Genomic DNA, 11,681 nt, shown 5'->3' with positions numbered 1-11,681 from the left:
GAGACCCCGACGGCCAGGAACCCGAGGCCCGGGACCCCGACGGCCGGGACCCCGACGGCCGGGACGCCGAGGCCCGGGACCCCCAAGCCCGGGACGCCGAGGCCCGGGACCCCCAAGCCCGGGACCCCGAGGCCCGGGACCCCGAGGCCCGGGTAGCAGCCGTAGACGCTAGCAAGGAGCGCGGCCTCGCCAGCACGGCCAGCCGAGGCCAACGCTCCAGCGGGCGAGCGTTCGCCCTGCGTTACCGCGGCAGCAAAGGGAAGACTCTCTCTTAAACCCACCCTCCGCGGCAACGCCCAGACGAATTAGCCAATCCTCAGGCCGAGAAAGGCTTTTTCACCAATTAGAAGCCTCAGAGCAGGAGTCGACGTTCTGATTGGTCGATGATCGTGAGGTCTTATTTAGGCCTGGCAAAGGGCGCGCCTGCAGCGGCTTCAGGGGCGCTGACGAAAGCGCCGACGACCATCTTGATTCCTGGCCTAGACCGGTCGCTGAGCGCCGCAGTGCGCAGGTCATCCTTGGCCCAATCCCACGCCTCCCCTTTGCCTTTTCCGGTTTGCCGGATTTCCCCGCCCCTCCCGGAAGGGGCTGAGCCACAGGCGGAAGGGGGCGGGACCAGAGGCGGAAGTCAGTTCGAGCGCGGCGCGCGTAAATTGGGGCTGCTGGCGAGTGGCCGTGGCTGAGGGCTGTTCTGGGGAGCCTGCTCCAGACCCGCTCCCCCTCCTCGCTCGCTCTCCGGGCCCAGGCGGCATGCCCCCCAAGAGGCCGGAGGGGCTCGGCAAGCGGAGCGCCCCAGCCCTGGAGCCTCCCCGAGCCAAGAGGCGGTGTGTGCGCAGAAGCCGGCCGCCAGCCCGGGGTATCGCAGACCCTCCCTCCGTCCTTCCCTCCCCACCCCGGGCCCGAAGCCGGCCCTCGGCCGACGGAGCGGGAGGGGGAGGTTGCACCCCCGAGTCCAGACGGGCCTCCCACGGTTGGTTTCCACGTGCACAAAAGCCCGGGGGACGGCCCCCTCCCTTTGGGGGTACAGGAGGCGGATCCCCAAGCGTGTCCGCCCCACCTCTCGCGGCGGCGGGTCCGCAGGACTGCAGTGTAGACCCCGCGCCCCGCGGCTGGTCAGCGGGATAGAAGAAGAGGGCCTTCCTTGGCGAGCTGGGCCAGTGGGCAGCCAGGCCGTGCAGGGGGCCGTGCAGGGAGCCAGGCAGGCCGGCGGGGCGGGAGGGGCAGGGGGCCGAGGGGGCTTGACGAGCGCCCGGGTGCGGTGGGGAGCAGCCGGGCCGTGCGGGTTAGGACGGTCAGGGTCCGGCGGGCACCCCCGTGGTGCCCCCGGCAGTGGCAGGGAGAGGAGGGGTGGGGTTTGGATAGCTGGGCCACCGTCTCGTGGGTGAGGCTCCAGCGTCTGTGCGCAGGTGACGAGCCACCGTGTGGAGGGAGAAGCGAGGAAGGCCCCGCTCGTGGGGTGCTGGCAGCTCAGTCCGGGTGTGCTGGGAGTGGTGTGAGCCCCTGGTCTCTCTAGTCCCATGAGAGATGGGCGCCCCTGACCGCTCCTTTCCCCGGGATTCCCCCTTCAGCCTTTCTTGTTCCCTGGCTCCCTTGCTGCCCAGCACTTCTTTCCCCCACCCTCGCTCCCAGTGAACTTCCACCTGACCCTGCTGCCCCTTCGGGTGAGCAGCCCCCGTCCATTTTTCTGTAGAGTGCGAGGCCAAGGTCCTCGGGGTCGGGAGGGGTACAGAGATGGCCTGTGACACCCAGTCCATTCGGGGCAGACCCAGTTGTGTGGCTGGTGGTGTTCAGCACGTGAGTAGGGCAGAAGGCAGATGGGGATAAACCCGGGGGAGAGTTGGAGCTCTGTAAGGGGTTCAGGGTAGAGGACAGCTTTAGTGGAACTGGTTGTGAGTTTGAGACCGAACGAGAAGGTGAGGCTAGATTTGGGTGGAGTCCCCAGCAGTCACAGTAAAGTGGAATGCTAAAGTTTAGTTGAGAGGCAGAGATGGAAAGATAAGAAATGGCATCTCAGCTGAATGGGGGAATTGTGTGTGATGGAGGCAGTTTGGGGTGTGTGGCTGAGGCACCCTGAGGCTTGAGCAGGGGGAGTTGAGGTTGATGACAGGGGAGATCAGGGCATTTGAGGAAACAGCAGCGTTTGTACTGAAGTCCTGAGTAGGAGAGCAAGAGTGCCCGTGAACCTGCTCCTGAACTCAAGAAAATCTAACCCCCACAGTCTGGGGGGGCCCATAGCAAAGATCTAACAAGCCCGAACAGAAGAGAGGTGCTGCTGAGTGATAGTGGGGGAGGAAGAGGGGAAAGGAGCATGTTCACTCTTCCTGGGTCAGGAATTTGGAGAATGGCGAAGGCAGATGGGTGCTGGGTCTTGTGGGGGCAGCTGGTAGAAGCAAGATGAGAGGAAGGGGCCTCTTATTAACTGGCCTGGAAGGGCAAGGCAGAGCAGGCCAGGGACCTGTGTTGGGTAGAACTGAGGTCAGGGGAGTGGGAGAGCAGGAGGTGGGAAACAGCCAGATTGAATCCTCTCAGGGATATGGCCTGTCCAAAGTGGAAGACAGACAACCTAGAACATAGAACACCAGAGCCCAAAAGTAGCTTTGAGCTCACTTAGGGCAGTTCCCTCATTCTGCCCAGGACAGCATGGAGGCCCAAGAAGGGGCAGTTGAGGTTCACACAGGCCCTTCAGATCAGCCAGGATTTAAACCCTGAGCCTCTAATTCCAAATCTGGAGCTCTTGCCACAGTCTCTGCCCCAGAGAGGGAAACCAGCTTGGGAACATGCATTTCTTAGAGTCCTGCTCTTCTGCCAATACTTATCTTGGTGGGTTCCATTTCAAAAAATTTCTGAGCATTTACTGATACCTCATCGTGCCAGGATTTTTATCCTATGGAATACCATGGGAAGCAAATGAGTCATTGGCTGAGGCTTGGCAACCTTCCTTAGGAGCTCTTCCATATGATGGAGTTTTGCTACAATTCCTTAAGACCTCTAGGAAGGATAGTGGCTGACAGGTGTTCCTGTTGTGCCTGAATATCAGAACTCTTCCCTGTCATTTTCAGATGGTTTCCTGGGACTCAGACCTGGCACCCACTAGCAGATCCCCAGCCATTTGCTTCTAGGTCACCATTCAGACTGACAAGTATGAAGCATCATGTGTAAGACACTTTCTGTGTCTGTGGGACCATAAGATGACTATGTGGATTTGTAGCTTTTGGAAGTGTTTGGACCCGTTCCAGTGGCAGATTATAGTGGGCTCAGCCCTCAAATTGATAGCTGCCTACATTTGGATGAAGGCAATTGTGGCCATGATCAGTCCCCCTGGGTCTGCTTGATCTTTTGGAATGGAAAACATGAAGTCTAACAGCCATTCACCTTGGGGTCTCTGCTTGCAAAGTCACCTCTGCGTCGCCCCTTTTTTAGTTTTTACATCATGCACTCTCTTGGATTTAAGATTTGTCATCTGAAGCACATCACTTCCTCTCAGTTTTCCTAGAATAATTTTAGAAGCTCTGCAAGGCAGTTCATATTTCCTAGCTTATTTTCCATGTCTCAGATCCCAGGACATCCACGATCAGACCATCTTTGTTTTAATTCAGAGTTACTGCCCTGGGGGTGGGGGGTACTTGCTGCTTTCTGTGTCCATTTCCCATTGTACTAGGTCCAGGTTAAGAGGAGTATGGAAAAGCCCTGCGGCAGGTGGTGTGTGGTCTGGGTGGATAGAAGCGATATTGGCCTGCTGTCATAACTAAGGTCGTGTCTCGGGCTTTCCCCGTTCCCTCCTCTTTGGCTGCTTTCAGAAGCAAAATCAGTTCCTTCTTTCTTGTGTGAGGGGGTAGATGATAGTTTGGGGTGAAGCGGGAAACATTTATTTCTTCTGCTTGGCAGGCTTGGGCAGAGGGGATGATGCTTCAGGCTGGCATCACCCTGGGTCAACTGGACAGAGAGAATGCCCTCATAGCATAATTTGGGCTCTCCACCAACATCAGCTGGGCAGAGCACCTCGGGCATCCTTCCAGCAGGTGAGATCTCTATTGAAGATGGTACTAAAGGGAATGGAGCGGTGGCCCCTTGGCCACTGTTGTGACAGATTTCCCTCTAACATTAGGGGATGGGCTGGTTAAGTTAATTGTGTGTAGAGGACATGATCAGACTCTCTGACTTTGAGTGATTGTAAACACCCTGATCCAAGTAACAGCCTGTTAGGGAGGGTAGGACCAGAGTGTGTCTTGTACTCTCCAGCAGGGGGTTGTCGATGACAGCTGGTGGCTTCCTAGTCATAATCCTGGGTGATTAGCTGTCTAGAGGTGGGGAAGATAGACCATAAGAGTGCCCAGGAGCTGTGACAGCCACAACAGGCATGTTGTGATGTGAATGTCTGAGTCCCACTTCTGTCCTCTCTGCCACCAGTGTCTTCAGAAGGCCTTTTTGCACTCTTTGGACTCTTACCGACTTTTCCGCACAGCCAGTCCCTTTGACCGAAGGACGACGTGCCTGGAATGGCACCCGACTCACCCCAGCACTCTGGCAGTGGGCTCCAAGGGTGGAGACATCATCCTCTGGGACTATGAAGTACTGGACAAAACCTATTTCATTAAAGGGGTGAGCTCCTGGGCTTAGCTTTGAATGCTTTTGCCCCTGTCCCATACTCTGGCTTCTCTGGTGTTTGAGGGACCTGGGGGAGGCTTTCCCAAGTGCTGGATTAGCTTCTTGGATTGGCGGAAAAAGCCCAATGACTCTCCCCTCCTCAAAAAGAGATTGAGTATTGAAGTTGCCTGGGCTAGTAGATGTGACAAAGTATTAACTTGGGCACATTAGAATTGAAAAATCTCTACTGGCACCTGGTAATCAAGCCAGAGTCGTACAAAGAAGGATTCAAATGTTTGAGGGCCTTTGCTATAGGAAAAGATAACCTAAGCTCCCGTAGGGCATCTGCCCACTAAGTGGAACAGACGAGTCCTGGGGTGCAGAGCAGGAGCTGGGGAGGGGAAGGGGAACTCCTCAGATTGCTATAAGAGGGTTTGCATTTGTAGGGTGGTAGGCCTGCACTGGACAGGGTCAGCTAAAGGGTGCCACTGGAGAAGAGAAAGTGAGGAAAGGGCCTGTAACCTAGGTGGACAGTGGGAGCTCCGCCGGCACGGTGTCCCTTCATCCCCAGCACTTGCAGCCCTAGAGACCGCTAAGAGCGGACGGCCCTCTCACAGGCTGTTTTTTGTATGCTGAGGTTGGGTGCTGAGGTGCTAAGCTGGAAACAGGAAGCAGATTGTTAAATAGTGACAGGGAAAGTGGCTGTTCTTCTGAATCCCTTAACGTAGGCGCCGTTTCTCTAGAACTGAGGTATCAAATTCCAATACAAACAAGGCCTTGTAGGCCACAGAAAACTCAGAAAACCACCAAGTGGCATTATCTATGTTGTACTTGTATTCATTTTGTCATACATTTCCAAGTTAACATTTGAATCTGCTCTAGAGTTTGGGGGGACATTTGGGCCTGAGCTGGACTGCCCATGTCTGAGGAGTAGGCAGTGGTAATCCTAGGTCCACGCTGGGACTGAAGGAGTGGGATCGGCTCCTGTCTGCTCCTTCCTTTCCTGGCTATAGGGGGCGCAGCCCCTGCCCTCTTCCACTTCAGTGTGGTGACTGGAGCCTAGGGCAGTTCACATTGAAATCACTCCTGAACCACTGAGTTTTAGAAAAAAACTGCGAACAAGCTTGAGAAAAAACATGAAATTCCAGAACCACAACTAAAATTCCAGTGATTAGTTTTTTTTAATTCCTATTTTTTCTAGAGAAGTGCCCAGGAAATAGTGTGAAAATATTTCTGCAGGCAAGCTTCCACAAGATACACTGTCTAATGTAAACTGCCTTGCATGTGGCATAGGTAGATATCTGATTGAGGATCTGGCCCATCTCCAAGGAGGATTTCCACCTTCTTAATAAGTAGTTTAGCAAGGGTGGGTCAGGCAGGATACAGCCAGTCCCGTTAGAATATTGGCCTAGGACTTTGTCTCCCACACGTTAAATAACAGACAGTTTATTCTGACCCCTCTAAAGAAGTGCCCAACCCCATCCTCCCTCCTCCAACTTTTCTTTTAGGAGTTCAGAATAAAAGCCACTTTCCCTGATCACTGGGGATGGGGAATTAGCTTATTTTCACTAAATGCTTGATATATAAACATGGTCTCAGTGAGTAAACCCATTTATGCAAACAGATATGAGGAAGTTACCCAAGAGTAAATGAGCCCTTTGGGAGTGAGATAAAGTCTCAGCTCAGCAGAGAAGAAAATGATCTCAGATCTCACTTTAGATCTCACCCTAGATCTCACCTGGGGAGTCTGTGCTTAGCAGTTTCTAGAGGTACAGGTACTGGGGACTCTGGGGATCTCCCTCACCATTCCCAGGTTTTCATCTTTTCTTTCCTCCGTCTGTCTCTCTTTGTCTTTCTCCAAAGCCTCACCGTACTCAGTGTCTGGGGCCAGCAGAGGCCTGTCTCCCTCCCAGTGAGCACACCGCCCAGCAGCAGGGACATCCTCCTCTGAAGGGCACTCTCCTCTTTTTATTTTAATCCAGCCTGGGAGCAGCAGTGCTCATTTCATTCCAAATTTAGACATCTGACCATGCCCCTGTGACTTTATATCCTGCAGGCCCTAGAGAAGAGACAGGTATGAACCGAGCCCCTGTCAGGTCATTGCGCCGCTGGGTGGCCTAGCAGATGGGACAGGGGACTGGGCTTGAATTTAACTCAGAACTGAGTTTCCATCTGACCCCATCTATGGCCATTAACTTCTGGTTCCTCAGCCATAATTTGGAGATAAGAAGAGCCCCTGTCTCACAAGGTTGTTTGATCAAATAAGATGGTATCCAGAAAGTGCTTAGCACCTAGTAGGTGCTTAATAAATGCGTGTTCCTTTTCTTCTACCCCACTTTTTTCTCCAACCCTTTTATATCCTAAGCAGATGATCAGTTCAGTGTTGTGGAAGTGGGGGAGTTGGCCGAATTGACCCAGGTCACTGGCTAGGAGAGGCTGAGAGGATCTAACAGTGCCTTTTTGTTTAAGACTTGTCTTCAGTCACACCCATTCACTCCTTTGATTGGCACAACCATCCTATCAGACTGGACAGATGAGGAAACTGACCCAGAGGTTGTCTCTAGCCTGAGGCTGCATGACTTAGTGATTAGTGGAGCTGGGACGAGCACAGGGTGTCTGACTGCTCCTGCCGAATCCAGCCTACATCAGAGAGGCCAGGAAAACCTCCAAGCATGTCCTGAACCAGATTCCAATGGAATTAGGAAATGTTTAACAAAATAAAAATATAAAACATAATGTTAATTTGGGGTTTTCTAAGTCCATATGCTGCTTGGAGGGATCTGTTTGATGCTACTTCTCTGAGCTCTGCCCCCAGTGCGCCCTTTTGACCAAGGGGATCCTATTCTGTCTAGTAGCCAAGAAGCAGCAGGGTACCCTCTGCTGAGAGGAGTCGGTTGGGTGTAGTGTGTCCGTGGGGCTGCCAGGTGATGTGTCTCCGAGCTGGTTGGGCTGGGAAGCTGAGCAACAGCTTGGGGAATCCTTCAGGTCCAGCTGTAGCCCCTGAAGCCAACACTGTTCTGAGGGAGCTTTCTTGGCTCATGAACTTCTGGTCCCTGCCCATGCTGGCTCACTTTTCATTAGGCACCAAAGGGATCAGCAATTCCTCCTGATCATCCAGCTTTTCTTCTTTCAGATTGGAGCTGGAGGGAGCATCACAGGAATGAAGTTTAACCCTCTCAATACCAACCAGCTATTCATTTCCTCAATGGCGGGGACCACCAGCCTCAAGGATTTCCGGGGCAACACAATTAGAGTCTTCACCAGCACAAGCACCTGGGAGTAAGCAGCCAAACCATCAAGGCAAAAGGGGCTTCTGAGATCCAAAGGGAGCACCCGGATCCCTTCTCCCTTCTTCAGGGGTATAGAGAAAGCTATTGCCATTTTCCTGTTCTGGCTCCCGTAGTCTTTCTGGTGTGAGTGGCTCCTTCAGGGCCCAGGACTGTGTGCTGAGCCTTTGCTTGGTAGGTTGAGTTGTTCTAGAGGAGATGGCAGGAGATATCCCTGTTCCTTTCAGTGCAGTTCGAACTCAAGACCTGGGGATGAGGCTAACAGTCCTGCTTGTCTGACTCAAGAAACATTGAGCAGGGGTTAGAGCTGGAAGCTTGAGTCTTAGACCTGTCATGGGTCCTATTTTCTTGGTCCATCCAGAAGAGGGTCATGTGCATAATCTCCCCAGGGGCAAGAAGCTAGACAAGTACTGTGTGAGGTGTGTGTGCATAGGAGGGGAGGGGTTCTTGGGTTCTTGACTCCCACATCAGGGATCACTGCCCTGCTGGAGTGGGCAGTGTCTCAGGTCCCTCCTGTGGCAGAGTGGCAGCAGCGATGAGTGGGGGCTAGCCCTAAGGGTTTGAGGGCTCAGTGGAGACCCAGGTTCGCCTGAGAAGACTGAGCAGTTTGTGGTGGGCAGCAGGATCTCCCTTTCCTTTCCTGCCCCTGGCCAAAGGGCCAGCTAGGGCCTCCAGGGTCTCTGCCTTCTCATCCTATCAGAGCTTTGGAAGGACTCGTACCTGAGCCCCCCGAGTTTGGGGCTCCTATTCTTGCCTTTCCAGGGTGGGGAATGGGCTAACATGCTAGAGAGCCAGCCTGCAGGACCCATGCTGAGTGCGGCAGCGCCAGCACAGCAGCAGCATCACATGCTTAGTCCTGACCAATCTGCCACATCCCATCCTGCAGTGTTCCAGGCTTTGTGTTTCTGACTTCAAACATGTGGGGAAGAAACTTGATCTATTTCTCCCTCCAGCTACTGGTACACCAGTGTGGATGTGTCTGCCAAAAGCCATGTGGTGGTCACAGGAGATAGTGTGGGCAATGTGATCTTGCTGAACATGGATGGCAAAGAGGTTTGTTCCCTAGAACTCAGAAACCTGGCCTTGCTCCTTTTCCATCCTCAGCACCTTCCACCTGAGCTGAGCCCTTCTTCTCTGCAGATCTGGAATCTCAGATTTCACAAAAAGAAGGTGACCAGCATAGCTCTGAATCCTCTCTGTGACTGGTTGTTGGCCACAGCTTCAGTGGACCAGACAGTGAAGATCTGGGACCTGCGCCAAGTCAGAGGGAAGTCTTCCTTCATCCACTGGATGCCTCATGAGCGTGCTGTCAATTCAGGTGTGAGGAGAGGGAGGGAGCTGGGAGCCAGAGCCCGTTCCCATTCTGCAGGGATGGCAGCCATTCTTTGAGGCTCTTGAGTTAAATGGCACAGGATAAACCCTCACACTGGGAGCTTTCTAGCTATTCCCAGTTAGCTCTCAGGAAGTTTCCAGAGTGCTTCTTCATGATTTCCACACTGGGACTGGCTCTTGGGGAAGAGGATGGAAGGGAGAGAGCAGCAGTCTGGGGATGCACTGAGGGGGCTCCTTGAAGACACAGGCTTCTTCTACACTTGTCCAGCTTATTTCAGTCCAGATGGCGCCAAACTCCTGACCACCGACCAGTACAGCGAGATCCGGGTGTATTCTGCCTCCCACTGGGCATGTCCCCAGCATGTCATTCCCCACCCTCATCGCCACTTCCAACACCTCACACCCATCAAGGTGAGTAGCAGTACGTGTTTGGCCTTGGAAACAATCCAGTGCCAAGGAACTGGTCAGGTTTGCCCTTGGAAAACCCAAACGAGTCATCCTGGAGCCCTGTCCTTGGAACTCTGCCGCGACTTCCCATGATCCTGTACTTTATTTTCTCCTGGCTAACGACTCTCACTTTCTTGTCAAGTATGAGCCCCTTCCCCTGGCTTCATTTATTGCTTAGGCACTGTATGCAGAGGACTCTGCTCTCTACAGTCCCATCTCTTCTGCAGACAGCATTTCTCAGCAATCTTACACCATCTCAAAGGAAATTCGTGGTTTCTTGTGCACAGTTGCTTTGCCCAGCCCCATGCCCGGCATCACTCTCCTGGTCCCCCAGGTTCCCAGCAAGAGAGCTCTGGATAACCCCTCTTGGCCCTCCCCTCATCCTTGGCAGACTTTCCTCTTAAACGAGTTTGGTCCTTTGCTCGCCTTGTCCACAGCCCTAGGCCAGGCCCTCAGGCTTTTAGGTGCCATTTCTTCAGATCGTTAAGAGCCTCTTTGGAACCATTTTTGGATTGTCTCATTCCCTTTCCCTCCAGCCCATGGAGGGCTCTTGGTCGATTCAAGTTAAATCTAAGCTTCCCTGAATGTATCTCAAGGCCCTTTGACCCGACAGCTCCTTCTTGCTCTGCTCCTTCTCAGCTCGCGTTTGCCCCTCCAGGAAGCACACTGGCCAATAACAGGTGGTTTGCTTCCAGTATTATGTACTCCACTTCTCCTTTGTCTGCTAAATTCTTTCCTCTTTCAAATTTATGATTTATGAAGCTTTCCTGTTTTAACCATACCTACTCCCTGCTCTTTCAGCCACTCTTAGACTTTATGTCTCCATATATTTAATATGTGAGTCTTTGCTTGTACAGGGATACTAGATTTAATCCAATTCTAGATTCAGCACTGTCTTAATTGGTCCAGAACATTTCTCTTTACTATAGGTATGCTGGCATTATCCCCCTCCCTTCCCCTAACGATTTGACTAAAAGTAGTTTGTATGTCTTTACTACATAGCAACTCGCAGTAGAGGGAGATGGCCAGGCCTAAAATGTTCCAGGCAGTTGGTGAAAACCAGCCTTGGATTATCCACCATGTACATGACTGGCTCTGCATGTTTATCTGTCTTATCTCCATCAAATGGACCATGACTGCCATGCCTGCTGAAGGGCCAGGGTTCTAAGCCCTCTGATCACCACCCTGTCCTCCCTAGGCAACATGGCACCCGCGTTATGACCTCATCGTGGTGGGTCGCTATCCAGACCCCAATTTTGCAGGTTTCACCCTTGATGAGCCTCGGACGATTGATTTATTTGATGGGAGCTCAGGGAAGATGACATGTCAGCTATATGACCCAGACTGCCCTGGCATCATCTCGGTGAGGCCTGGATCATGTTGTGGGTGGGGATTCCAAAAGGCCCCTGGGCACTCTTCTATCATCCTCACCTTTTCTTGTCTTCTTCGTAGCTAAACAAGTTTAATCCCATGGGAGATACATTGGCCTCTGCAATGGGTGAGTACACAAAAATTCTCCTGCTCCAGCTTAGTGAGAAGAGGTGCTGACCTGAGTTCTCCCACTTGGTCAGCCCAGAACTAGGGACCTTGCTAGCCAACGTTTCTAACCAGCCTTGTCTGGCTTCAGGGGGCCAACCCCAAAGTGCCTGGAGAGGCTAGGAACAGTAAGGTCTTTCTCCTTATCCTAGGTTACAATATTCTCATCTGGAGCCCAGAGGAGGCTGTGAGAAGGAAGCAGGAGGGGTTGATCCAGGCAATGAGTGAACAAGGATTAGGGAGGAACCGGTCAACCCACCAGCCCTCCCCTCGAAAGAGAGCAGGCCCAAATTAGCAGACAGCAGGAAAAGCATCTGTGCCTGGAAGGGCAGGCTCCAGGAGCCCACTGGGGCTTCCTCTGGAAGGCTCCTGATGCCCTTCCCTGTATCTGGCTGCCAGGCTGCAGTTTGATTTGGGATGTTTTCACTCTTAACTGTCAATAAAGTTATATCCATTTGGGAAGCTCCCTGGGTTCTCTGGACAGAGCTTGGTGAA

The 11,681-nt window shown here is 53.0% G+C and overlaps 1 protein-coding gene across 1 annotated transcript; it reads left to right on the top strand.

Moving 5' to 3' along the window:
- The first annotated feature begins 301 nt into the window (after window positions 1-301).
- On the top strand, window positions 302-11,648 carry DDB2 (damage specific DNA binding protein 2). The gene is given in 12 exon segments (XM_072617599.1): window positions 302-450; window positions 453-560; window positions 563-856; window positions 3,886-4,019; window positions 4,408-4,599; window positions 7,718-7,863; window positions 8,825-8,924; window positions 9,012-9,189; window positions 9,472-9,614; window positions 10,849-11,013; window positions 11,103-11,148; window positions 11,339-11,648. Coding segments are annotated over 12 exon segments (1,716 nt in total). The 5' UTR covers window positions 302-383; the 3' UTR covers window positions 11,482-11,648.
- Window positions 11,649-11,681: the final 33 nt, after the last annotated feature.

The sequence above is a fragment of the Notamacropus eugenii genome, chromosome 6, assembly GCF_028372415.1.
Source record: "Notamacropus eugenii isolate mMacEug1 chromosome 6, mMacEug1.pri_v2, whole genome shotgun sequence".
NCBI classification, from domain to species: domain Eukaryota; kingdom Metazoa; phylum Chordata; class Mammalia; order Diprotodontia; family Macropodidae; genus Notamacropus; species Notamacropus eugenii.
The sequence above is the reverse complement of the archived record's forward strand: the minus strand, read 5'-3'. Positions and strand labels throughout refer to the sequence as shown.